We start from the raw sequence: 26,482 nt of genomic DNA on the forward strand, positions 1-26,482 counted from the left end.
AAACATGGAGTAAGTGTTAAAAGCATCCCTAGAGTAGCCGGTTGGGTGATATGGTTGATGACGGTCACCTTGGCCAAAATGTGCACATGCGTCTGCGTGAGACAGCATGTGTGTGTGCATGCACGTGTGGAAGCGGATGTGTGAGGGTGCATGTGAGAGGGTGTGCGTGTGTGCCTGTGAGAGACTGTGTGTGCATGTGTGAGAGCGTGTGTGTGCACATGCCTGTGAGAAAGCGTGTGTGCATGTATGAGAGAGCGTCTGTGTGCATACATATGTTGAGAGCATGTGTGCCTGTGTGAGAGTGCGTGTGCATGTATGAGTGTGCGTGCGTGCATGCATGCCTGGGAGAGAGAGCATATGTGTGTACATGTGTGAGAGAGCATGTGTGCGTGCAGGCGTGAATGAGAGACTGTGCATGCACACGGCTGTTTGTGTGTGCGTGCGCATGCATTTGTGAGAGACCACGTGTGTGTGCACGTGCCTGTATGAGAGTGTGTGTGCATGTTTGAGAGCATGTGTGTGCCTGTGAGAGAGCATATGTGTGTGCGTGTGTGTATGGGTGTGTGTACGTGAGTGACTGTGCGTGCACACACCTGTATGAGGAAACATGTGCATGCGTGTGCCTTTGTGAGAGAGCATGTGTGCGTGCACACACCTGTATTAGAGAGCATTGCGTGCACGTGTGAGAGAGTGTGTGTACGTGCCTGCGTGAGAGACTGCGTGCACACACCTGTATGAGGAGAGAGCGTGTGTGCATGTACACGTCTGTCCGAGAGCATGCGTGTGCATGTGCCTGTGTGAGAGAGCGTGTGTGCGTGGGACCTAGGAAGATCCACTTCCCGGGCGTGTGAGGGACGGAAGGGGAGGAAAGTCCGTGCTCCAGGGGGAATCCAGGTCCCAAAAATGCCCCCAGTGACCGCACGGTTGCGAACAGAACGAGGTCGTCAGCCACGTGCAGTGACCAGGGCAGGGACGATACGAGGGCTCCCGCTTCCTGTGGCCGCAGGCCACCTCATTCAGCTCCGTGAGGCCGTCCCCCGCTGTGGCCTTTGAGTTGACAGATCCGGGCCCGGAGCCCCCTCCGCGGGGCCTCTCTCCTCTGGCTGTTTCCCGGGACAGTGTCCCAGGAGCGGGATGACGAGGCAGAAGGAAGGAGCGTGTTTCCTCACGGTTCCGTGTGTGTGGCCGGCGGCCGCGCCGTTTCCCAGAGGGGCGTCCTAGTTGCTCTGATCGGCGTGCCTGCTGACGCCACGCAGGGACGGGGTTCGGTCACCGGCTCCTTCTTTCCTGCGACTGTCAGGTGTCTGGAGACTTCGGGAGCGGGCTGGAGGAGAACCGGGAGCTTCTCAGGGAGCAGTCGGTGAGTTCCGTGAGTCCTGGGGGGACCCTGTCCCGACAGGCCGTGTGAGCACACGGGTGCACACGCGTGGGGGACTCCAGGGGCTCCCTGCGACCTGAGGACACGTTCCCGGCCGGACACGGGAACGCGCCCTCTTACTCCTGTCACCAGGGATTTAAAATTCGGTTTCTGAGTCTAACCCCTCGTTGGATCTCTGGGGTGACGTTGCTGTTCTGTTTACCCCTCCCCCGGAGTACTAGCGGGTTTGCAGCTCAGACACAAAGGGACGGTGGGCGGGCCTTACAGCGAGGAGGTTTCTGGAGGCCAAGTCTGAGCTCGCCCAGGTCCCGACACCCAAAACAGCGAGCGGGAGGGGGAAAGGCGGCTCGTTTGCATTTGCACCACAGTGTTGCGCCCTCCGCTCCTGCCGGCCCGGGGCTTGGGCATCGAGGGGCCAGGACAGGCAGAGTGCTGAGCTCCACCCACACAGGGGGTGCTGGGGACCCCCTGGCCCCGCGCCGGCCGGAGCAGTCCTGGGAGGCGCGCCCAGCAGGGCCCCGCTCACAGCAGGCGTCGGTGCGCGGTGCCCGACGGCAGTGCCCGGGTCAGACGGGCTGTGCGTCCCCACAGACGCGGGTTGGATTTGGGCGCTCGCCCCTTCACCCACCGAGCTCCCGTCCCTACCAGGGTGCCTGGGGGCAAACCGTTGCTTTGGGAGCACAGAGACCCCATGGAAACGTATCCGAGCAGTGCCGGGGCCGCGGCGGGAAGTGCCGAAGCTCTGCGTCCCGTCTCAGCGGGCTAGACGAGCGGCCGGCCCGGGGCGGATCCACCCCACGGTCGGCAGTACTTGAACTGGGAACCCCCACCCGGCCAGGCTCCCCTGGGGAAATCCGGCCGGCCGGCTGCTTAGGGTGACGGCAGAGGAACTGGGCCACAGCCTGTGCGGGGTGGGCGGGCCGGGCCAGGGCACGAGCGGCCTGCAGGGGCTCCCCTGCCGGCTCTCCGTGTTCTCCACCCTCTCGCGCTCAGTGGTGCAGGGATGTCGGGGGTCCAGCCGGGGCTCACGGGTCCCAGGGGGCCTTCCCGCATGTGTGGCTGGGGCCTCGGGGGAGGCCTGATGTCCGGCTCCGGGCCCCCCAGCCCTCCGGCCTCGTGGGCACGCCGGTCCCCGAGTGCCTTGACCCGCACGGCGTCACCAGGGAGCTCCTGCCAGACGTGGGGCGGACAGTTGCGGGAAGCATCTTGACTGTGTGTTTGAACGTCAGCTTGTGCCCACGTCCTTGAGGCTCCCGGGTGCCTCTGGGGACCAGGAAGGGGCGTTTTCAGAGCAGAGCCGGTCTTGCTTCCTCAAGGGTGGGTGCAAGTCACCCAGCCCTGGCCGTGGAGTCCCCCGGTCGTGACCCCTGCTGAGGACAGGTCGCGCCACGTGCCGTCTGTGCCGTGAAATGCCGGAGCCTCCCTTCCTCTGAAGGCCTCCGGCTGCCCTCGCCGGGCGGGTCCTGACCTCGGGGTGTGTCCCCTCGGGGCTGTCCCGGGGCCCTGGGCAAGCACAGTGGGTGCTGGTGCGTCCCTACCGCACAGGGGGACCTGCAGGCTGGGGCGTCCGGGGGCTCGCAGGGCCGGGACCCCATCCCCACGGCTGTTTCGGAGGAAGAAGCTATGGGGAGTCCCGGAGCTTCTTCAAGAATCCACGCAGATCCTGTCTTACAGACCACACGTGTCATAACCCAGCACCTGCCACGGCACATCCGCGTCTGCCACATAATGGACTTGTCTCCCCCTCTCACCTTGCCAGGGTCTGTCCCCAAAGCCCAGCCTCCCCGAGGCTCCACCAGTCACTTCTCCGCCCTTGGCTGGAGGCAGGAATGTGGAAGATTCCAGAACTGAAGAAATTGAGGAAGAAACCACGATGTCTTCGTTGGGAGGTAGAACTGTTTACTGATGGGGTGTGCGTGTCAGTTTGAGCGTGTCAGCGGCGTGTGGTTGGGTGGTGTGTGTGTGTCAGCGGCACACGTGTGTCAGTCGTGTGCACGCCGGCGAAGGGCTCCCTGCCGTCACAAATGCGCCCAGACTGGGGAGCGGTCAGCGCCCGCCCGCCCGCCCCCTCGTGGCCGCAGGAGAGTCAGGGCAGGGCCGCTGCGTGGCCTTTCCTTCCGTGTCTCGTTCCCGGCATTCTTGTGCTGATGGGTCCGTGGGGCGTCCTGTGCTGCAGGCTCGCCAGGAGGACCTGAGATTTGGTTTTGAAGGATGACAAATCATCGTACAAGTTGTCCAATGAATTCGTGGAATGCTGTGGGTCGGCATTTGGGGTCAAGGACGCTTCCCGGTGGCCTTGGGGGTCTGCTGCCCCGGGGGGTGTGGTGTGGACCTGCCCGCGGCCGGGCCACTGAAAATGGAGTGTCAACGCGTCAGCCGTCTGTCGCTGCCAGCAGACGGCCACACATCTGGCCGCTGGGAGGGCGCTTGTGTCTCACCTCGCGTCCCGAGGGCCGTGTCCTCTCCTGCAGGCCCCGCGGGCAATGGGCTCCCTGCCCGCTCAGGTTGGCGGCAGAATCCAGTTCCCTGCAGCCGTGGGACGGAGGCTCCCGGTCCTCACTGCTGTCGGCCAGCGACGGGTCTCACGTTCTCGGGCCACCCACGCCCCTCTGTTCCTGGCCACTCCAGAGCCAGCCACGGCAGGTGGAGTCCTTCTCGTGCTCTGCACGTCTCAGACGCCCCCTCCTGCCTCTCCTCTCCCGCCTCTTCTGTTCCGGGGCCTCGTGTGGTTAACGGGTTGTACCCCAGTAATCCAGGATGATCTCCCTACCCGCACGACGGCTGTTTAGTAACCTGCGACACCTGCGGGGGGGCCTTCACAGCAGCGCCCAGATTAGCGTCCGACAGGATCACCAGGGGCCGGCGAGCTCAGGAGACCTCCTCAGGGCTCTGCCTTCCATGCTTCCGTCAAGGCTGTAGAAAAGTATGCAGACATTTGTTTTTATTTTAGAGAAAAACATTTATTGCTTTTGAAAAATTACTGAAATAATACATGCTCATTGCTGCCTCCGAAACTTAGAAACAGAAAAAATAGGGAGAGACTTGGCATCGGTCCCCCAGGGCCCCACGGTCCCTGTTCTGGGTGCCCTTTCTCCAAGGACCTAGTTACGGCATTTGTCACAGACGTGCTTCCCGAGGGCCCAGCCATGCTGGATGACGGTGAAGAGTCTGGCCCCTCAGGGTCCTGAGTGAGGGATTCGGGCCCCATCAGGGTCCCAGGGTCCGCCCACTGTGCTCCGTGGCCTGGGACCCCAGCCCAGGGCTGACCCAGGACCCCTTGGGGGGAGGCTTGATGGGCCTGGGGTCACTTTTTGTTTTTGTTTTTAGTGTAATCAGCATACAGTAAACTGCACTTATTTGAAATTTGAAACACGCAATCTGATAAGTTTTGACCTGTGTGTCCACCCGTGAAAGTGTCACGATCAGGGCATGACCGCATCCACCAGCCCCAGATACTCGTTATGCACTTTGCGGTCCCTCCCTCCTACTCCCCACACCCCTCCCAGGTGCCCCCTGATCTTCCTTCTGTTGCTGTAGATGTTGGTGTTTTCTGGAAGGTTCCGTACGTGGAACCATACGCTCTGCCTTCCTGTCTGGATTCATCCGCTCAGCACCGTTGTGCTGACGCTCAGCAAGGTGTGATTTTGCACTGTTGGTTCGGGCGCTGTTTCACCGTGTGGAAGGACCTGAAGTTGGCTGTCCACTCACCTGCCAGTGGACCTTTGTGTCATTTCCAGTTGGGGGCTGTCACAGCTAAAGGTACTGTGGGGCTCCAGGGGAAGCCTCTGTAGGGACACCTGCTGCTGTGTCTCCGCTCGACACCTTGGGTAGAATGGCTGGGCCACAGGACAGGTGTGTGTTTGACTATCGAAGATGCTGCCGCAGACGACCTTTCCCTGCGGTTCCGGGCGGCGCTGGGCGTGGCCACGTGCCATTGCCAGCGTCCCGGCAGGTGCACAGGGCGGCTCAAGGCCGTGTGATTAGCCGCCCCCTGATGACTGATGACGTGGGGCATCTTTCCACGTGCTGATCTTGCCTGCCCTTTGTGCGTTGTTTTCAGTAAAGCATCTGTTCAAATCTTAGCGGCTGTTTCCCAGTTCCTGACTTTTGAGAGTTCTTTATGTTCTGGATGGGACTCCTTTGTCGGGTGTGTGTTTTGCAAATATTTTTTCAGTCTGTGGCTTATCTTTCCGTTTTGTTAATAGCGTCTGTACGAGAGCAGAACAGATTGGTTTTTAATTTGGATGAAACTCAATTCATCAGTTCGTTCACGTGTGGATCTCGCTTCTGGTGTCAGAGCTAGAAAGTCTCCCTGCCCACGGTCCCAGGGGCTTTCTGATGTGTCTGGTCGTGTTATGGTTTTGGGTTTTGCATTTGGTCCTGTGACCCGCTTTGAGTTAGGTTTCTGTGTGGAATGAAGCACGGCTGTCTGTTCGGCGCCACTTACCGGAAAGACGGTCTTTCCTCCCGCCGAGCCGCACGTGTGCCTTGGTCGGAAATCAGCCATCCGTGTACGTGTGAGACTATTTCTGGACTCTGCTCCGTGGGTCTGTCCTCACAGCAGTCCCGTTGCTGTGGCTTTGTAACAAGTCTGGGATAACACCGTGCCAGCCCTCCACCCCTGCTGTCCCTTTGTGAAGCTGCTGTGATTTTCCGCGTCCTCCGCGCGTCCTCACGCACCGCGGACCCGGTTTGTCGGTTTCTGCGCGAAGAGCCAGCCAGAGCGCCGACCGGAGCGTCTCTGGCTCTGTAAACCAGTCCTCGGAAGGCACAGACGCTGAACGGAGTCTTCCGAAAAGGCTTCTTCCCTTGCTTTCTCTTAGCAAGGTTTTTGCAGTTTAAATGTTCACTGAGGCGGAGGTTTTAAGTTTGCCTTAAATCATGCTGCATTTGGAATATGGGCCCGAGACGTGTGCACCCCATGCTGGCCGCCACGGGGCCGGGGCCGGGCTGCCCTCCCGCACCGACCTGGGACTCTCCCTAGGTCCTCAGTGGGCGTGGTCTGGCCGCTGGGCCCAGGGGCATCCAAGAGGCTCTGGCAGGGTCGTGGTCAAGGGCGTGGACGTGGCTCTGATTTCTTCTGTGCCGGCGGGGAGGCTGGCAAGGCCCCGGAACAGTCTGCACATCGGTCCATGTTCAGCTAAGGGGCCTCAGATCCCGTGCAGTCCCCTCCCCCAGCCCGCTGCGCCGTCAGAGGGCCCAGCACACCCACCAAGGGGTCAGTGGTTCCCCCCAAGTCCCCTCAGGAAACGGGCCTCAGGAGCGGCGTGAGTCCCTGCGGTCTAACTGGGTGGGCCGACCCCCTTGGAGGAAGGTTTGGGGGAGCAGCCTTAGTTCACCCCACAAGGGGAAGGTGCCCATCCTGACCGTCGTGGGCTGGCCAGGGCGAGCCAACGGCCCATGCCTCAGGCATCTGTGCCCTGTGGCTCCTTGTCTGTGCGGTGGCTGCCCCGGAGCTCTGGGCCCCGTCTGCAGCTCTGGGGCCCTGCAGGGCAGGCCAAGGGCTGATTAGGCCAGACTCGGCCCGTTCTTCCTGGGGTCTGGAGCCTCCACCGTCAACCATCCCCAGAAGGAAGCTTCCAAGGACATCGCGGGGCCAGTGCAGACACTTGAATCTGGGCCGCGTGTTCAGTCACCGCAGGCAACAGCCTGAAACATCCTAAGTGTAACTGCCTGTTTGTCAGAAAACATCCTCACTCTCAGCTCTTAGGAGGCGTGTGGCGTGGGGGGTGAGGGTTGTGACAGATGCAACAAACTTTCGTGGTTCAGCAAGAGAGGAAATGATGTGTGTTTGCGTGTGCATGCATTGCGTGTATGCACGTGCATATGAGTGCATGTATGTGAACACGTGTGCATGTATGTGAGCATGCGCATGAGAGTGTGTGCGCGTGTGTGTGCGTGGTGGGGGGACTGCATCCTGGAGCCGCACGCATCCTGGGTCCGGGGTGGGGAGCCCAGAGTGGAGCCTGGGCCTTGCTCCCGGGTATGACGGGTATCACGGCTGCCTCTGCCTCCCCCAGCTTGGACCCTCCCCGGCTCAGACACCGTCACCGCGTGGAGCGTTCGGAGCCCTGGGGGCGGCCCGGAAGAGGTGAGGCCCCTCCCTTGACCCCAGGGCACCCGGATGCAGCTCCGGCTGCCGCACCCCTTCCTCTGTGCTCCTCCTGCGCCCGCAGCCCCGGGAGGGAGCACGTGGCAGGGATGACCGGGCAGGGCCCACTGTGTGTCCCACGCCTGTCATGTCCACTCGGCACGTCCCCTGTGATACATAGCCCAGCCTGAGACTCAGGAGGGTGCAGCCGCGGCCCCCCAGCCTGTGCCCTCTCCTCTTCGTCCCCAGGGTCCTGCAGGCTCTGCAGTACAGAGCCCCGATGCACAGCCTGTACCCGGGCCACAGGGCCCCCCGGGCCCCCCAGGGCCACCGGGGAAGGACGGTGCTCCCGGAAAGGACGGTGAGCCGGTGAGTCTGTCTTCCCTGGGTTGGGCCGGGGGGAGGGGCTTGGACAGGAGGGGGAGGTGGGCCTAAGGCGGCCGAGCAGCCGGTCCCCGATGGAGACCTTGGGGTGGCCCTGACCCGAGGCTGCTTCCTCTCTCCTCGGGAGACAGAGGGCGGTCAGCAAGGCAGGGGGGGAGATCAGGGAGGTGAGGGGTGGTCAGCAAGGGGGGGTGGTCAGGGAGGAGGGGTGGTCAGCAAGGCAGGGGGCAGTTAGGGAGTCAGGGGGCGGTCAGGGAGGGGGGCAGTTAGCGAGGCCGGGGGCGGTCAGATCGGAAGGCTGGTTAGCAAGGTGGGGGCAGTCAGGGAAGAGGGTGGCCGGGGGTGGCCAGCGAGGCCCCGCAGGGCCAGCCCGCGGTGCACTGGGAGGGAGGCTGTCCACACTCACACGCCACCGTTCGGGGGGCCTGGAGTGCAGCTCCATTTCCGTGTTCAGATCAGGGTGGGGACGGGCTATAATTCTCTGTCACTAACGGTTCTCCTGCACGTTCCAGGGCGATCCTGGTGAAGACGGGAAACCTGTAAGTTCCCTTTTCTTTCACAGCCAGGTCCCATCTGTGACATTTGTGTGAGACCCTCGGGCTTCTTTACCCCGTGGCACTCTGTAAACTCAGTGCCAATGCACTTAGCTTTGAATGCAACTTCACTTTGGTTGAGAAAATAGAAGTCTAACTGTTGATAGAAAAATACTAAGTTATGCATACGTATTGAGAAGTTTAGGCTAACTACCAGAAAAAAAAAGGAAAGGGAAGAAATAAAAGGTGTAGCTTCCAGATTCTTAGAGGGAAAAACACATAACAAAGAAATAGGAAGCGTGTTTGTGGGTTGGGGAGGGGTGCAGCCTGTAGCTGGGCGGGGGGTGGGGGGGGCAGGGTCCATGCAGACCAACCAGCAGTCACAACAGATGGGAGCTTCTATCTTGAAAACTATGGATTTTTAAAAATCAACAAATGCTATTTCCCAGAAGCACGGTAACACAGCGCGAGAAAGTTGCCCACTGAGATACGGGACATGACGCCCCAACAAGTGGTCATGGGGGCAGGCCGCTGACTAACCGCACACCCCTCTTGAAAACATTCGAGGGGGCAGAAAGGGATATTTCCTACTGACCCCAGACAGTCCCTACTTAACCTGGTGGTGGAGTCACTTGCGGGAATACCGGTGGCGCCTGAGGAAATCAGCCGGTGCTCGGCCGGGCGGGGCCTGGGTCGTCCGGGACCCAAAGGACTCCAGGGACAGCTTGCTCTGGGTGAACACACGGGAATCTGTAATCTGACGGGCCCCACAGTGAACGTGGATGTTCTAGCACACAGAAGCCTCCTGCACCCACCAGGGGCAAATGTGCAGGCACTCTGTCCACAGCACCCAATGCAGGCACACGAGTGTACGGGACAGGCACACACACACGTACGGGGCAGGCACACACACGTACGGGGCAGGCACGCACACATACAGGACAGGCACAGGCATGTATGGGGCAGAGCGCCAGTGTCTGGTGAGGATGTCCATGGGAAGTCGCAGGTCACACTTGTGTAGAAAGGTCCACGTGGCCCCTCAGGTCAGATCCCCAGTGGGCAGCGTCTGCCTTGAGTCCTGCACGATGCCCTCTGTCAACCCCTCGATGGCTTGGCTGTCTGCCCCGGCCATGTGTCTTGGGCGGGACGGGTGGTGACAGCACAGAGGGGCCTTCTCCATGACCAAGATGATGGTCTTTGTCTTCCAGGGTGACCCTGGGCCACAGGGCTTCCCCGGGACCCCAGGAGACATGGGCCCCAAGGGCGAGAAGGTGAGAGTCTCAGCTGTCTGGGTCTCCGTTCGTGTGCGTTTCGCTCTCAAGCCCTGACCGCAGTGAGGGCCGTACGCCCTGATGTAACTGGTGTCTTACATCCCCAGGGGGACCCTGGGGTCGGGCCAAGAGGACCCCCAGGACCCCAAGGGCCTCCGGGGCCACCAGGGCCCTCCTTCAGACACGACAGGCTGGTAAGTCCCGGCCGCAGCCTCTTCCAGCAGGGGGGCCGCCTGCTGCCCCGGGAGGGACCCTCCACACCTCGCTTGGCTTCCTGACGCCTCCTTCTTTGGACCCAGACCGGCCTTCCGGGAGGGTGTCCAGGCCCGGGAGTCAGCCCTGTCTGCTGGGCCACAGGGTGTTGGGGCCGCAGGGCTGTCCTCCTGCCCGGCTCTGCCTGCTTTTGTGCAGCGGGCGCGTCCACTACCTGCTCACGGCTTCTCGCCGTAAACCTCCCAGCTGTGGGCTGTGGGCAGTGCTCGAGATGAGCGTCCTGCCGGGTCGAGCCCCCACCCCGCTGGCCTCAGGCGAGGGGAGGGCCGGGTGGAAGGACCTGGGCCCCCAGTGACATGTCCGTGGGCTCCTTCCCTCAGACCTTCATTGACATGGAGGGGTCCGGGTTCGGCGGTGACCTGGAGAGTCTCCGAGTGAGTGTCCTGGGCATGTGGACCCTGTGGTGGTGGTGGTGGTGGTGGTGGTGGTGCCCAAGTGGGGGTGGGGGTCAGGGCCGTCCCTCGGCGGGTGCCGCGTGCCACAACCATCCTGCGTTTCTCTGTATCCAGGGCCCGAGAGGCTTCCCCGGCCCCCCGGGGCCCCCCGGCGTCCCAGGCCTGCCCGGAGAGCCAGGCCGCTTTGGGATGAACAGCTCCGACGTCCCAGGCCCCGCAGGCCTTCCTGGAGTGCCTGGGCGGGACGGGGCCCCCGGGCTTCCTGGCGCCCCGGTAAGGCCTACCTCCTGCCCCTCCTTGCCCTTGACCCCCTCCGGGCTTGGCCTGGGGTGGGGGGTGAACACCAGTCCCCACCCATACCCCCGCTGCCCAGATCATCGCAGGGAGGCGGCTCCTGGCTCTGGGCCCCTGGCGGGGAGGAGCCTGAGTGGCCGACCCACTGGTGATGCCTGCGGCGCCATTCAGCTCCGGGCCTCCAGCGGGTCAGTGGACCTCCCAGAGTCTGTCTCCAGGAGCGGGCCCTGCCTGCAGGCCCGGGGGCCGTGAGGAGCCCGCGTCTGGGACTCACCACTCGTGGGGTGCTCAGAGCCCTGCCACCCCCGCTCCCGACGCCGGGGGGGTGGCCCCGCGGCCTGGAGGTTCCCACACGTGTCGCTATCAGAGTTGCGCCACGTGAACCGGGTGCACGGAACGTCTTCGCCGGACGACCTGCTCCAGAGGTCCAATCCGCACGCTCGTGGCGTCGTCCCGTGGATGGCGCCCGGCTCTGTTCGAGTGACCAGCCCCTCACTCACGGTCTGGGGGCCCTTCTCATCCTCCCCTATTCGATCAACTCAACGAAAAGGGAACAAACGTAGAAACCGAGCGGAGCCGCTGCACCCCGTAGCCCGTGTGCAGGCTCTCCTGTGAGCCGTCAGGGGAGACACTCGGCGTCCTCGACCCTGGGGAAGCGTGCACACCCGGATAATCATCTGCTGCCCCGTGAATCTTTTTCAGCGGCTGAATTCCATCTGGCCCCACACTCTGCTTTTCTCTCCCCCAGGGACCGCCAGGTCCTCCAGGAAGAGACGGGGGACCAGGAAAGACTGGCCAGAAAGGCAGCCCCGTAAGTCACTTCCCCAGAAGTCTGTGCGGGCCTGACCCGGTGCCGTGTGCCAGCCAGAGAGCGATGGGTGTGGGGATGCGGCCGGGCGGCCTTCCGCACAAGAAGTGCCACAAAGGTGGCCACGGGGAGGCAGGTGGCCCTGTCATCCCGTGCACGGCCACCATCCACCGTCTGCCTAAGTCATCAGGGTCTGAGAACCTGGGGCCTGGGGTGTCCGGAGTTCGCTGAGAAGCGTGTCAAAATTCGGGACTCTGTGATCAGTGTTTCTGATGACAGCTGAACTAGGTGTTTGGGGTCGTGGGGACACTTTGCTTGATTTGGAAACTGCATCCCAAGCTTTCATTCTGGTTACAACTGGGGCCCATGGCTCCATGTCGTTTACGGTGAATGAACCAGGAGGGGTTTCGAGGCCGTCCTCCATGGGATACTTTCCATGAGAGCCAGGCTGCTCGGGGCTGAGCGGAGGAGGCGCGTTTTCCGTGAACCCCGGGTGCTCAGGGCCTCTCGCTGGGGGAGCAGCCGAGCCAGAGGGGCTCTCGTGGGGGTGCCGGCCACTCCCAGCCCCCCGGGAGCCTCTGTCCAGGTCTGACACAGGGCGGTGGCGGGAGCAGCCCACGCTGTGCCAGGGCCAGGAGACACTCAGGGTTTCAGACGCGTGTCTTCCGGGAGCGGCACACGGGATCCCGGCTGCCCAGACACGAGCGAGGAAAGCCAGGCTTTGATCGGCGTGACTGGCCAAACAGCGGCCTCTCGGGTCAGGACGGAATGAGCACAAGTGCGTGCTCTCCTCTCACTGGCTGCACGCGGTCTGGTTCAGCGATTGTTCTCTCTCCCCTGCAGGGCGAAGCAGGCACCCCGGGACCTAAGGTACAGACGAGATGCCCAGACGCCCTGGAGGCACCTGGGGCGGGTGGAGATGGGCAGCTGGGTGCGGGGCGGGCTGGGCCACGGTAAAGGGAGCCGGTGTCCACTGTGGGAGCCGCCCTGGGGAGACGTCCCCTTGGTCCGGCCAGGGTTCCCACCCGGTTCTGGCTGCTGCGGAATGAGACCTGGTGTTTGGATACAAGCTCCCGGTGGAAACTTGTCGGATAAAGCGTCGAGTGGGGGGGCTTCATGGGGAGGGACCGGGCTGCTGGGGGCTGGGGTGCTGCTGGGGCCCCGTGGGATCCCATGAGGAAGCGGGTCCAGGGAGGCCCCTTCTCAGCTGCACCGGGTGGGCGGGCGCTCACCGGAAACTTCCCGGGAAGTCAAGGGGCTGGTCCCCAGGGGAAGTGCCCGCTGGTGGGCTGGGGCTGCGCTGGGCAAACCCCGCGGGGCGGAAGGGAGGACCAAGATGAGGACGGGATCAGGACACAGGTCATGCAGATTCTGAGGGATGGGGTGGGGTTCAGAGAGGAGCGTGTGCATAGGAGCACACATGCACATATGCACACGCACACGTATACGCACACATATGCATATGCACATGTGCATGCACACATACCCACACATATGCATATGCACACACGCACGTGCATGCACGCATACACGCACATGCATACGTGAGTGGACACACGCACGCACACATGCACACCTGCATGTGCACACACGTATGCACATGTGCATATGCACACACACGCACGTGCATACACGAGCATGCATGTGCACACACACGCACGCATACATCATGCACACATGCACGCGCACACACACGCATGAGCGTGGGGGCACTGAGGGCCTTCTGGGAGGCCTGAAATGAGGGCTACAACTGCAGGAAAATTCAGCACTGAAGCTGAGGTCAGACCTGCTGTGGGAATGAGACCCCGAGTGGGAAACTGGCTATTGAGAATCAGACTTTAAAACCGTCAGGAGCTGGCCTGAGGGGTCCAGATCCTACAGCCTGGTTGTAAACTGAGTAGGAAACTGGGAGAAAATGAATACAAAAGATCAGCCCCGATGGAGTTTTCTAGGCACAAATATTTACGTAGAAGCCTTTCAAAGATTGACCATTAGATGAGTTGTTTAAATATAATAAAAAGGCGCTAGTATTAAAACCCAGAAAGTAAAATATAAGATTCTATTAAAATGAGCACGTGGATAAAGTGGGTGACAATAAGTCAAAACTGCTGACTATCTGTTAAATAGACCGTAAAGGGGTTAACACCAGCCTCAGGGGCAGCTCACGGAGGGCCGGGGCCCAACCCCCGTAGGACAGCTTCCGATGCCTGTGGGAAGCGGTGAGGGGACCCCAGCCCACTCGAGGGGCCGGAGGAGGCAGTGGAACTGGCCGGGGAGGCCCCCTGGGGAGAGCCCGTGGTCAGCGCTGCCCGGGGCCTTCCGGTGGGCTCGTGTGCGTGGGTGATATGCCCTGCTGTGGACCAGGGGCGCCTGTGCCCCTCACAGGCAGGAGACTGGGCCAGGTGGTGATCCCGGCCTCCGGGCTGAGCCTGCACAGAGCCCAGCCCTCTGCCCGGGGGCCTCCCTGCGTCAAGTCCCCACCTCCCTGCCCTGCTCACAAGCTGGCATCCAGGACCCTCCGGCCTCCTCAGTCCTTGGACCCCCCTCGGTCGCTCTCAGGGGCCCTCCTGCTCCCCCATCGCTGCTTCGGGGCTCCCCCCCTCACCTGCCACAGCTCGCACACCCCCTCCTCCGCCGCCGGGGGCAGCGTGCTCTGTGCGCACCTGCACCAGACCTGGAAGGAATATCTCCAGTGTGTGGGCCTGTGGGTCTCCCTCGGTGGTGTCGTTTTTAAAGTGGATAAAACCGTTTGCTAGAGTCAGAGGAAAAACAGGGGCTATTGGGCTTGCTTTGTGCAATGCCGTTTGTCTCCGGTTTCCAGATTTGTAAAAAGCGCATAAAGAAAGCAGGTGGGCACGGCACGCGGTGGCTGTCTCGGGGTTTAGTGGACACCCTGATGGCGGAAAGCAGTGACTTCTGTCTCTCCACCTGTGCAGGGAAGCAAGGGGGACCCTGGCCCCACTGGCGCTCCTGGGGAGACTGGCTTGGCAGGAGCCCCCGGACCAGCTGGACCACCAGGGCCCCCCGGGCCCCCCGGGCCTCCAGGACCAGGACTTGCCGCGGGGTTTGTGAGTACTGGTTGCTCCCGTCCCCCAGAAAGCCGAGTCTGCAGCCCCGTGCCCCCCTGGGCGCCCCCCACGGGCTAGCACTCTCCCCGGCCCCGTGTCTGAGCCCCGCCTGGACGGTGCCACAAGGTGGAACCGGGGCAGCGGGGGAGCAGCCACCCAGTTGCACAGGTGGTCATGCCAGGGCCCCTGTCCTGTGCGTGCTGGGGAAAACCTGCTCCAAGCAACACCGTGAGTCAGCCAGGCCCCCGGCTGGTGCTCAGGCCAAAAATAAAATCCCCTAAACTCAGAGGAGGGCTGAACGGGGCGCCCCCCCCCCCCCCCCGCAGCAGGGTGCCCACAACCCGGCAGACGCTTCTTATGCCAGGACCAAGAATGGCCGCTTCCAGGCGACCTCAGCCCTTGGAACCCGCCCTGCTTAGCTGTGGCTGAGTCTCCCCCTCAGGCCAGCCGCTGGCCTCCGGGAGGGATGTCTTCCCGTAAGACACGCAGACCCAACTGTCCCCCTCGTGTGCTGCCCGCAGGAGGACATGGACGGCTCTGGGGGACCCTTCTGGTCAACTGCTCACGGAGCCAGCGGGCCACAGGTACTGCCCTTGCCGGCTTGATCCGCTCTCGGGGGGAGGTGCACGCGGGGCAGGGGATGCCCCTGGGACCAGCCCGCCGGTGGGGACCAGCAAGGCCGCTGATGCCTGGGCACTGTCCACCCTGGAGGCCTTCTGGAAGGCAGTGGACCGTCCACGTGGGGAAGTGCCGTTGGTGGTCCGGTAGATGGACGTGGGGCAGAATGAGCCCTAAAAGATGGATCTTTCTGGAAAATAGCAGTGCTTGAGTTCTCGTTACGGCTCTAATTGGGGCAAGCAATAAACTTTGGCCCTAAGTGCAATTGTAACTAAATAAAGATGGGGACCTTCCTGTGAAATCCCACCTCGTTCTGCTGTTAACGTCTGCACCAGTTGGGCCTGGGTTTGGCTGAAGCAGCCGACACCCCCGCGAGCCCAGGACTTGGACCAGACGTGGGGGACACGTCCCGGGGTGGGGCGCTGCCTCTGCCATGGCCGGTGGATGCCCAGGGGACCTCCTGCCAGCGCCCACCGCGGCCCCAGACCCTCAGCCTGGTGAGAGTGAGCAGCGGGGACAGGTTTCTATTTTGGGCAGCGTTAGCGGGAATTTTCTCTTGGGCAGAAACTATTTCCCTGAGTAGCTAGAGTGGCTTTGCTAGTTTAATTTCGTGCTTTTCCTTTTACGTGTTAAAAAATCCTAGCCTTTGGCCGCATCGGGTAGCTGCCTGGGTACCAGAGAGGACCTGGTGGGAGGTGGCAGCGAGGTCTCGGGCCCGGGTCCTGTCCCCGCTTTAGGGCCCTGGACCCGGGTACACAGATCCAGTGCCCCTTGACCCCTGGAGGAATCAGCGGGGCTGTTCCGTGACTTCGGAGGTGACGGAGACCCCCGGGGGTCGCAGCAAAGCCGAGCCAGCCAGTGCCCTGTACGGGCCAGAGGGCAGCATTCTGTCTGCTCGGACGCAGGCTTCAGTTACACAAGATGCAGATTCGGGTTGTGGAGGCACCGGGCACGCCTGCCCTCGCGTCTGGTCTGTGTGCTGCCTGAGGGGTAAAGGTGGTGCTGAGGACAGACCCCTGCTCCTGGGCTGCCCAGGGGGGTCCTGGCTCCTGTAGGAGGAAGACCTTCCCTTGGGGGCTCAGGCTCTGTTCCTTCTCTGCCCCACAGGGACCACCAGGCCTGCCGGGGGTCAAGGTCAGTGAGCGCACCCCCCCCCCCCCACTAGGAGTTACCGTTTCAGCGGGGCCTGGGGGTAGCAGGAGTTCACCGCGGGAGATCGGAGAAACACGGGGAAACAGTCAGGCACCACCCACCCCGAGCTTCCGTGTTGGGGGGCACTCCTCCCATCCTTCTAAAGCCGCAGGGTCCCCGCCTTCATGCGTCTGAAGGGGGCTTGCCAACCCGGGGGTACAGAGGAACCTGCCCCTGCCACGCCTCCCAGGCTCTGGGGCGGCGGGGGGTGGGGCGCCCCGGGACTCCCCCCACCTCCCTGCTTGGCTCTGCTGCCCCACCCTGTCCCTGGAGGACACCAGCCCCCACCCCTCCCCGTGGGTGGCCAGGCTGGGAGGGCACGCCGCGCTCCCCACAGACACACGGGTTCAAGGGCACACGGGGCCCACCAGGCGATGTGTTATGGTCCTGTGATGAATGTTCCTTTTAGAGTGTTTTGCTTTGATTTAGAACTTTGGGTTGTGGTAGAAGATTGTATTTTAGAAAGACACACTCACTTCCTTAAAACGAAGTCGTCTGGTGGAGTGCTCCTTGGAGCAAACTGATGGGGCAGCTTCCAGAACAGTCTAGGCTGCATGTGTTAGCTGCCTGCACAGCTGGCCCGGTGTCCCTGGGACCCTCCGCTCTGGGCTGGCCCTGGAGGAGAAGGCAGCATGGACGCCACCACTGTGGGGGCAGGCTGCCGCACTCGCGCTCACAGAGCCCCTTCACCCGCTCTAGGGGGACCCTGGAATAGCCGGACCACCAGGCGCCAAGGTAAGAAAGAGCCTTTTCTCGGGGTCAGAGAATCTGTGATCTAGACCCATCCCAGTCGGGAGCAGGCAGGGGCCCCCTCAGCCGCACGGCCCCGGTCCCCTGGAACCATGGTAACTCGGGGGGAGGTCCGCGTGCAGTGACTTCCAAGGCCAGGCCCAGGCTCACTCTCCCTCTGGTTCTTCCTGGTGCCGTCCGGGCTCGGCCTCCACTCCTCAGACTGCAAGACGTGCCTGTCCTGAGGACACCCACCCCCAGGACACCTGCCCGCCGCCCCGGGTCACAGGACAGGCTTCCTCCTGGCTCCAGGGTGGAAACCTTGGGAACCACAGGAGTCTGTCCAACCACAGTCCCCCCCCCCCCCCTCTGCCCCTTGAGGCTCCCAAGGAGGCTGGAGGCCGACTGGGCCAAGTTGCTGCCAGGGGCGTGAGCTGGTGACCCACAGAAGCCCCGGCCTGCTCACCTCCCCGGACGCCAGGCTTTGCTGGGCGGTGGGCTGACGCTCGTCTCCTCCTGTGTCGGGTGCAGGGAGAAGTCGGAGCCGATGGACCTCCCGGGTTCCCCGGCCTCCCTGGCAGAGAGGGCACAGCCGGAGCCCAGGTGCACGACCACTAGGAACGCTTGGGGTGGGGGAGCGGACCACCCGAGCGGCTGATGAGGCTGACACCTCGGTGTGGTCTCGGGGTCCTGACCAGTGCTCTGTACCCCCACAGGGCTCAGAGACCCCGGCTCCGTGGGCCGTGGGCCGGGGGTCCAGGCTGCCCGCCGGGCTTCCTGCCTGGCTCAGCCCCCTTTCCCAGGAAGAACTCTCTACGTCTCCATTCAGAGCCGCTGCTGGTGGTGTGGGGTTTCCAGGAAGGGGGCTCAGGCTCTGTTTGAGATGAACTGTTTCCATCTTTGCAGGGACCCAAAGGAGAAAAAGGGACCCAGGGAGAGAAAGTGAGTGGGGCTCGGGGTCTGCGGGCCGGGCACGTGCGTGGCCAAGCCTTGAGGGGTGCTGGCTCGGAGCCTGCCTAGCCGGGAGGTGGGGCCCTCAGCACTGCCGTCCCCAGCCCAGGTGCCTCCTCACACCCTGTGGGCGCCAGGAACCCCTTCCGAGCCCCGGGTGGGCTTGGGGTCCCTTCCAGGGCCGCCCGGACAATCTGGAGGCCCCCGCGAGCCATCTGAGAGTCAGACACCGGCTTCTCTTGCAGGTTGACCCAGGGAGGGATGGAGTGTGGGCAGCCTGGCCTCCCCGGACCCCCCGGGCCCCCAGGACCTGTCGTCTACGTGTCGGAGCAGGACGTAAGAACACTGCGTGGGTGGGCAGGCGCTGTGCCCGGCCCTCCCCCCGGCACTGGCCACGGCGGGTGCCAGCCCGGTCCCTGACCCCACGTCGGCTCCCCCCCCCACCTCGGGTGCCCCCTAAAGACTCCAGGTTTCCACTTGGTTCTATTCTGGACCAGCGATGGTGTCTCATTATGGTGAGACTTTTAAATTATTTGAATGAGAAGAAAATTATGGGAGTGGGGACCGGAGAGAAATGGAAATTCTGTAGCAGAAAATCTAAATGCAGCAAGGCCTCTCCCACTGAGACCCTCGTGTCCTCAGCCTCTGAGCTGCCCCATCAGAACCCCCTGGGTTCCCAGATGCCGGCAGTCCTCTCTGGCCCCGGGGTCTCTGGAAGCTTCTCCAGTGCCTGATCTGAGGGACCTGAGGCCAAAGCCAGGACGGCGAGTGAAAGCAGTTTTCTTGGGCATTAACTGCTGTGCTGTTTCCTTGGGCCCGTGAGGCGAGCTGGGCTTTACTCTAACGTGTTTTTCCCTTTTCCTCCTCCGGCCTGTGTTTCCGCCGGCCCGTGGACAGAGAGCGTGGCAGGCGTGCCGGGACCCGAGGTATGTGCACGCGTCCCAGGGGGGAGCCACAGCCGGCTCCGCGGCCCGCCCCGAGCTGACCCGGCCCCTCTCTTCCGCAGGGCCGGCCGGGGTACGCGGGCTTTCCTGTAAGTCGCCCCTCGGCCCTCCTCGCACCGGCCCCGAGCCCCTGGTGAGCCCAGTGCCGGAGGGTGCCCGCAGAGCCGAGGAACCTTCAGGCTCCTGCGCAGAAGCCCCCGGGGACCAGGGCGGGTCTCGGGGTGTGGGTCAGGACGAGGAGGCAGGTGTGCCCAGGCGGGCCCGCAGTGGGACAGGGTCCCTCGCGTGGCCCTCATTCCTGTCTCCTCGTAGGGACCGGCCGGGCCAAAGGGAGATCTGGGCTCCAAAGGCCAGCGGGGCCCCCCGGGACCCAAGGTGAGAGGCTCAGGCACCATCTGCTCTGTGACCCTGGGGGGGCAATGGGGACACGAGAGCCCTGACCGAGTCTGACACCGGGTCTCTTCACGGTCACCTCACTGTGACCCATGGAGGCCCCGCGGAGACCACCCCACGGCAGAGCCCAGGGAGGGGAGGACCCCGCTCACCATGCACCGGCTCCGGGGTTGGTGTTCATGCCCCGAGTTGGGGCTTTACTGTGGGAGTCGAGGGCCCTCCCTTCCCCAGAGCCGGCCTCATGCTGTCACCCCCGCTGTTCCAGGGCGAGAAGGGCGAGCCGGGCCCAGTCTTCAGCCCCGATGGCGGCACGCTGGGCCCTGCCCAGAAAGGAGCCAAGGTGAGCCCGGTGCCTGGGATTGCTCACCTTTGTCCAGGCCGGGGGCTGGGGGGGGGGGGGGGGGGGGGGGGGGAGGGGGTCCTGAGAGAGCTCTGGAAACTTCTGTAGCCTGGGCCCCTCGCCCTTCCCTGTCTGTCCCTCTCTCAGTGCCGCACTGGGAGGGTCAGAGCCCGTACGCCTGGCTTGGCCACCACCCAGCCGGCCCCTGGTTATCCCCTGCCTGTCAGCTGAGCCCGCCCTGCCGAGGGGCTGGGGGCTCTGGAGGAGGGGGACTCAGCAGGGGCCTCACCTGCAGACGCCCCTCCCTGAGGATGCAGCTGCCCCTCTGCCTCTGGGTGCTGCCACCGTGGAGGGGTCCCGGCCCTCCTCCTTCAGCCCCCACCCCGACAGGCCCTGAGAGGGTGCGGGGAGGACTTGGACCCAGATTCAGTGGCCGTGGGGGACAGGCCCGGAGGGGCCCTGAAGTCTCCCAGGGTTGTCTGGGGTGGGCAGTGGGACCTTGGATCTCAGGGCCCAGAGAACTCAGGCCGGCCCCGAGGTCGGGGGGGCCCCCACGGCAGGCCTCGTCCGTGCTCCCTGGGGACAAAAACGCCCATCTAGAGCATGCTCCCTCTGCCGTTTCCTTCCGTCCCTGGCGCGGTCGGAGCCCCTCGGGCACTGCCCCGCCGGCCATCTGACGGCGCCTTCTGGTTTCCTGTTCAGGGAGAGCCCGGCTTCCGAGGACCGCCGGTGAGTAGGCGCACGCCTCCCACCGCAAACACGCGTGTGCGGTGTGACAGAACACGAGGTGCCGTGACGGCCTGGCCGCTGAGCAGGCGTGGTGGCCTGAGCATACATCCCGGCGTGCTTGGCGAACACGGAGGCAGGTGTCGGGTGGGAGGCCACCGCAGGCGCCGGCCTCTGCTCTCCTGAAAGGCGCTCCTCCTTCCTGCAGGGTCCATATGGACGGCCGGGGCACAAAGGGGAGATTGGCTTCCCTGGGCGGCCGGTAAGGACCCAGGATCTCGCTCGGGCCTGGCCCCTGGGGGCCTAGGGGGCCGCAGACCACAGTTCCTCCCCCTGCCCTGCCCCCAGGGACCACCCCGCCTAGGGACGGCTTCTCCAGGACGAAGCCTAGGGCTGCCCAACCCGTTTGTGGGCGGCTCGGGCCAGAGGGGCTGGCGCCCTAGGAGACCCTGGGCGGGGACCGAGAGCTGGCCAGGCTGGCGTGAGCCAGCTCCGGCAGTGACCGCCCCCGTGCCCTGCCCCAGGGTCGCCCCGGGATGAACGGACTGAAAGGCGAGAAAGGGGAGCCAGGACATGGCAGCGTCGGCTTTGGTGTGAGGGTGAGTGTCCCCCAAGGGGCGGACGGCGTGGCTGGGACGCCCAGGGGCGTGGGGAGGGCCCTGCGCCGTGACCACGCCGGGCCGGTCCTCTGGCACAAGGACCCCACACATGTGCGCGCACACTCCAGCTGAGCTGCGGGGACAGGGACCCCGAGTGGCTCTTCTGGAAGGGCACGGCCGCGTGGGTCCCGGGCGTGACCCCTGCCCCCGGTGGGGCCCCTCACTCAGCACCACAGCCTGACTCTCAGCGCCTCACCGGCTTCTGAGCAGGGTTTATGTTGGTAGCCTGGGTGTTTTTATCCGTTTCTCCCTAAGAGGGGGCCTCCAGACACGGGACCTGCTCCCAGTCCCGCGGCCGGGCACCCAGCCAGCTGCCAGGTGCACTCGGTGACTTTGCTCCCGCGGCCCGGGCCGGGGCGTGGGGTCCCGAGGCCAGTGTGTCAGACGGTCCCCACTTTTCTGCTTTTGCCATCACTGCTGGTTCTTCATCGTGGCTCCTTCCTCCCGTGGCCTAAACGTGGCTGCTGCCTCGTGAAAAATCAAGAGGCAGGAGGTGACATCTCGCGGCGATCTGAAGTAGTGACAGAAAGACGGGTCGCGGGCCTCGACAAGCAAGACAGGCGCCGGGATCCTTTCCGCACTTCTGACCTAAGGGCGGACAGCGAGTCAGTTCTGACCTAAGGGCGCATGTGTGCCCCGCGGAGTCTGCTGGGACAGGGCTCCGCCTCCAGCGGCTCCTCTGGGGGCCCGACACCCCACCTCTGTGCTGCCTCCAGTCCCTCTGTCCTTGGCCTCAGTGGGGCACTGCAAGGAGGCGACCGCAGGGCAGGCGGGGCCGGGTCCTGAGGTTCGCACGACCTCACTGGCCCTGGTCTCGCTCCTGACGCAGCGTGAGTTACACAGGCTGGTGCTTTGTCCAGTAAGCAGGTCACTGCCAGAATGAGTGCTTTGCACCCCGCCTGGGTGGCTGTCTCTTCTCTTTCTGTGAATAAGTAAATGAAAGTTCACACATGGGCTCAGCCTGCTGGCCTCTGGGCCTCCTGGGGCTCTGCCTTGAACGTGGAAGTACACAGATGAGCTCCCAGGACTCTGCGTTAGTCTCCGTGCTCCCCGCCAAGTCCTGCCCCCCTCTCCACGTCCCCCAGGCACGTTCTGCAAAGGGGCAGCTGTGCTTGGGGGCCCCACAGCCACAACCAAACTGGATGCTTCCTGATTATATGCTGTCACACACGTTCAGTTTTCTGATTTTAGTGAGACCTTTGGAATATTCCCCCTCACATCTGCATGCCCTGGTCACATTCCACGGCCTGGTGTGAACGTGACTGACCTCACTGTTCTGTCCTCCCATGCAGGGCCCACCCGGTCCCCCGGGGCCTCCAGGACCCCCAGGCCCTCCCGGGACTCCCGTCTATGACAGCAACGTAAGTACCCCCACCCTCCTATCCCATCAGGCCCTATCCACCAGCCACCCCCTGGAGGGGTCAGCCTCTCCCAGGGAGGGGACACCCCAATTTCTGGCAGGGGGCTGGCCAGTACTCCATTAGAAAACAAACCCCACCTGGGGAAGTGAGGGCTCTCTGCATCTGGGAGCCTGAACCTCGAGCCGTGTGGTCCTGGGGGACAGACACCCCTGTTTACAAGGTTCAGCCACATGAAATGACTCCTGAGGGGCAGGTCATATCACGATCAGGGCTCTTGATTCCAAACCCCCATCTCCTCCCCCTCCCCCTCCCCCTGCTCCTACGGGGGAACAGTGTCTGTGTGGCCTCACAGAGGGCTGGGGCTCCGGGCTCAGAGACCGCTGGGGTGGTGCTGCCCTCAATCCGCAGGGCCCCTCGCCTCACCGGCCAGCTTCTTTGCAGGCCCTTCATGGAGTCTGGCCGCCCTGGACCTCCAGGATTGCCAGGTGAGGGCCCCTGGGGCCTCGCGGTGGCTGGGGCGGTTGGCTTCTCTTGGGGATGCTGGATGCAGCAGGACTTCATCCTGTGAGCCTGGGCTCCAGGGGGAAGCAGGAATGCCTCATCGGCCCATGTCCCCTGCTCCCAGAGTGATCACGGGCCCCTCGCGGGGCCTCCCGGGTCGTCCCAGCAGGCCGTCCTGGCAGCCTCGCGGGGGGACAGTCCCGGACACTGAGTAGACACCCACTTGCGTGCGGAATTTAGATCTGCCCCCTGCCCGGGCCTGCTCTGTCAGCCCGCGCCCGCCCCACGGGAGTGGTGTGGCCTCCAGGGGCAGCCCCTTGGGTGGGACCCCCGAGTGCTTCTGCTCAACGAAGCTCTTGCTCTGAAGGCTCCCAAACTCGTGTGGTGCCCTCCCCCGTCCAGGCTAGTGCCACGCAGCACTCACAAGGGCTGGGGGTGAGCGGGGGCACAGGGGCATGGCCCAAGGGCCCTGTCACAGCTCGATGATGGGCACTCCTGGGTCTCTGTCCCTCCAGGGTACCAGGGGCCTCCTGGACCGAAGGGTGACAAAGGAGAAGTGGGCCCACCAGGACCACCAGGTGAGTGTGCTCCAGGCGGCCCTGGGCTGGGGTGGGTCCCCGGCACTGTCCTCTGTGGTGACCCGTGCCCTCCTGGAGGAAGGACACCCCTTCCAGGCGTATGGGGCCCGACGGCACCTGTGGCGGTTTGATCCCTAGTTGGCCCAAAGCCTCAGGGCCCAGGGCTTCAAGGACAGCGGGGCTGAAGGGCGGCGTGTGGGGGGACGGCCCCTCCCCTCCCACGGCTGCGTGGAGTCCTCCCTTGGCCCAATTGCCCCGGGGCTGAAGTCTTAGCACCTCACAGGTTCCTTCCGAGGGACGTGGGACGACTCTGCCAAATTCTTCAACTGCTGAATGAAATAGAAGAAAACGACAGGGCGGCTGTTGGGGGCTAGCAGGACAGAAGCCCAGAGGGCCGGGGCCCCCAGCCCCAGGCAGTGACAACTAAAGGGTGGCCGACCGGGGCCCCCCCAGTGAGGGGCTGCAGCCCAGAGCAAGGGCGGGGTCAGAGACAGGCCGCCGGGCGGGGCTGAGACTGCTAGAGGGTTTTCCCTGAGGACTGCTAGAGGCAGAAGAAGCCGCTCCCTGAGGAAGGTGAGCTCACCGAGGGCCTACGATTTAGGCTGAGCAAGTGAACAAAATGGCCAGAACGGACCGGAATGCAGGCAGGAGAGCAGAGGTGAGACAGGCCCCCAGGAGAGCCAGCCAGGGTGGGAGCTTGCATCACGACAGTGCTCCAGCAAAGGGAAGGTGGGGGTGAGTGCAGGGAGCCGGGACCCTGGAAAGAACCCGGTTCCGTTCTGGGATGGAGGGGCGCGGCCACTGGACCCGAGGAGGCCGCGTGAGTTTCGGCAGACGAGACCGGGAGGGGAGCGAGAGAGGTCTGCGTGGAGGCCGCGGGCCGGGGCAGGGGCGGGGGCGCCGGCGGGAGAGCACCTGGAGGCGTCACGGCGAAGGGTTTTCTGAGGCCGAAGGAGCCCTTCGCTCCACCGACCAACAGGACCTCACTCCTCCGCACGGAAGACAGACGCCAGAAAGAGGCCTCAGGACGACGTAAAGATGGCCTGTGTGCGTCAGCGGAAACCCCCTTCCGAGCGAGGCCATCGGAGGACCCGCCCTGATGGGACGGGAACGATGGCGAGGGCCCTTCGAGAAGGAGGCGATGCTGGAGGGGAGACCCCCAGGAGCGAACCGCTGCCTCGTTCAGCGTGGTCGAAGCGGGACATACCTCACCGCTTCCGGGGGTGGAGCCAACGACGGGCCAGGACCACGCAACTAAGCATGCCCGGCGAGGACGGCACCAAAATTACCGGACCCTGAAGACGACACGAAAGGAGAGAAAAGGGAGCACAGAGCAGATGGAACCAGGCACATTTAACATAGTTGGTTCAAACTGACATCTGTCCGTAAGCGCACTGAACGGGAACCCACTGAATACTCCGTTAAAGGTAAACGTCGGCAGTTGGATAAAACAAAACCATATGCTGCTTACGAGGGACACTGCAAATGTGAGGACAGACACACACACAAGCTGAATGCGGGACAGGGGCAGGCAAACCAAGCCTGTGTGTGTGCATGTGTGCACCTGCATGCATCTGTGAATGCACCTGTGTGTGTGCACCTGTGTGTGTGAATGTGCACCTGTGTGTGCATCTGTGAGTGCACCTGTGTGCTTGTGTGCTCATGTGCACCTGTATGTGTGAGCGTGCCCATGTTCTTGTGTGTACACGTGTGAGTGCACGTGTGCACGTACATGTACCTATGTATATGTGTGCCGTTGTGTGCCTGTGTATCTGTGAATGCACCTGTGTGTGTGTGCACCTGTGCATGGGGGTGTGTGTGCACCTGCGTGCATCTGTGAATGTACCTGTGTGTGTGCACACGTACACCTGTGTGTGTGTGTACAAATATCTGTTTGTGTGTGAGAAATCAGACGAGTGTACCTTGAGGCAGGAAACATTGCCAGAAACTCGGGAAAAAAAAGTCCATTATGAAAAAGGAGTCAACCCACCAATTCCAAATCCTGTGCCTCTAACAACATAGCTTCAAGACGTAAAGAGCAGCAACCGACAGGAGAAGGACGACACAGGTCCGTCCTCGTGGGGGTATGGCCGGCTCTCAGGAAGTGACGGCACCAGCACACAAAGAACAGCTCAGGCAGGAGACGGAGTTCCCGACCTGGCCCTGGGGCCCTGGGGCCCTGGCAGCAACACGGGGACCCTGTCTTCACCACACGGGCCCCCGCCTGGCAGAAAAGCGAGCAGGAAGTCGGCGTCACAGACACGCCTGGAAGATGACCCCAGAGCAGCGCACTTCCCTTCCAGATAAGGAGGAACCACTCACAACCGGCAGGTGGAAGGTGGTGAGGCCCCGGCCGAGTCCGTGGCCGCAGCGGCCCCGCGGCAGCAGGACCCCCCCCCAGATGGGGGCCACGCACCCACCGGCCGGCCCAGCTGGGCCCCAGGCCACGGGTCCTGTTAACTGTTCAGGAACTCACAGCCTCAAGCGGGACGCGTTTCTCAGCACTCAGCTCAAGAAGTCAGAAAACAAATAGCAAATTTACCTTTAACAAAAGAGATGGGCACCGAGGAGGGCACTGTTTGGGATGAGCACTGGGTTGTACAGAAGCGATGAGCCACGGGAATCTACCCCCAAAACCAGGAGCGCACCGTGCACACTGTATGTTAGTCAACTTGACGAGAAATTATGTTAAAAAATAAAGTAAAATTAACATAGAAAGCAAAGAAAAGGGAAGAAATGGTACAGCTCAAGCTGAGTGAACAGCCATTTGCAAGTCAAGGTAGTTTTTGGAAAGACCGCTAATCCTGGCACGCCCCCTGCAGGACCGAGGAAAGGAGGGAGCCCTGCGAGCGATGCGAGGCGAGCGAGCGAGCGAGGGGCAAAGGGCTGCTCCGCCTCCTCCCTCGCTAGGGCTGCAGGGTGGCTGGTGCTCAGGGTGGTGGCTGCTGCCCTGGGAGGGTGGGGAGGGTTGCGAAGGAAGAAATACCTGCCATTTG

The 26,482-nt window shown here is 63.1% G+C and overlaps 1 protein-coding gene and 1 long non-coding RNA gene across 2 annotated transcripts in view; one reads left to right on the plus strand and one right to left on the minus strand.

The window, feature by feature from the left end:
* COL18A1 (collagen type XVIII alpha 1 chain) overlaps positions 1-26,482 on the plus strand; it is a 50,487-nt gene that overhangs the window by 20,319 nt on the left and 3,686 nt on the right. The window contains exons 4-31 of the mRNA XM_032594799.1: positions 1,301-1,360; positions 3,138-3,267; positions 7,399-7,469; positions 7,719-7,838; positions 8,366-8,392; positions 9,595-9,657; positions 9,765-9,851; positions 10,251-10,304; positions 10,440-10,598; positions 11,368-11,430; positions 12,271-12,297; positions 14,364-14,495; positions 15,017-15,079; positions 16,221-16,247; positions 17,004-17,039; positions 17,565-17,636; positions 17,940-17,975; positions 18,230-18,320; positions 18,882-18,910; positions 18,991-19,017; positions 19,241-19,303; positions 19,587-19,661; positions 20,364-20,390; positions 20,596-20,649; positions 20,912-20,986; positions 22,339-22,408; positions 22,851-22,892; positions 23,424-23,486. Of these exons, the coding sequence (XP_032450690.1) occupies positions 1,301-1,360; positions 3,138-3,267; positions 7,399-7,469; positions 7,719-7,838; positions 8,366-8,392; positions 9,595-9,657; positions 9,765-9,851; positions 10,251-10,304; positions 10,440-10,598; positions 11,368-11,430; positions 12,271-12,297; positions 14,364-14,495; positions 15,017-15,079; positions 16,221-16,247; positions 17,004-17,039; positions 17,565-17,636; positions 17,940-17,975; positions 18,230-18,320; positions 18,882-18,910; positions 18,991-19,017; positions 19,241-19,303; positions 19,587-19,661; positions 20,364-20,390; positions 20,596-20,649; positions 20,912-20,986; positions 22,339-22,408; positions 22,851-22,892; positions 23,424-23,486 (1,843 nt within the window). The remainder of the gene's footprint in view (positions 1-1,300; positions 1,361-3,137; positions 3,268-7,398; positions 7,470-7,718; positions 7,839-8,365; positions 8,393-9,594; positions 9,658-9,764; positions 9,852-10,250; positions 10,305-10,439; positions 10,599-11,367; positions 11,431-12,270; positions 12,298-14,363; positions 14,496-15,016; positions 15,080-16,220; positions 16,248-17,003; positions 17,040-17,564; positions 17,637-17,939; positions 17,976-18,229; positions 18,321-18,881; positions 18,911-18,990; positions 19,018-19,240; positions 19,304-19,586; positions 19,662-20,363; positions 20,391-20,595; positions 20,650-20,911; positions 20,987-22,338; positions 22,409-22,850; positions 22,893-23,423; positions 23,487-26,482) is intronic.
* LOC116738321 lies at positions 20,926-25,101 on the minus strand. The gene is made up of 3 exons (XR_004344116.1): positions 22,831-25,101; positions 22,545-22,599; positions 20,926-21,968 (listed from the first exon to the last, which is right to left on the minus strand). It is a non-coding gene; the product is annotated as an uncharacterized LOC116738321 (long non-coding RNA).

Source organism: Lynx canadensis, chromosome C2 (assembly GCF_007474595.2).
Source record: "Lynx canadensis isolate LIC74 chromosome C2, mLynCan4.pri.v2, whole genome shotgun sequence".
In the NCBI taxonomy this organism is placed as follows: domain Eukaryota; kingdom Metazoa; phylum Chordata; class Mammalia; order Carnivora; family Felidae; genus Lynx; species Lynx canadensis.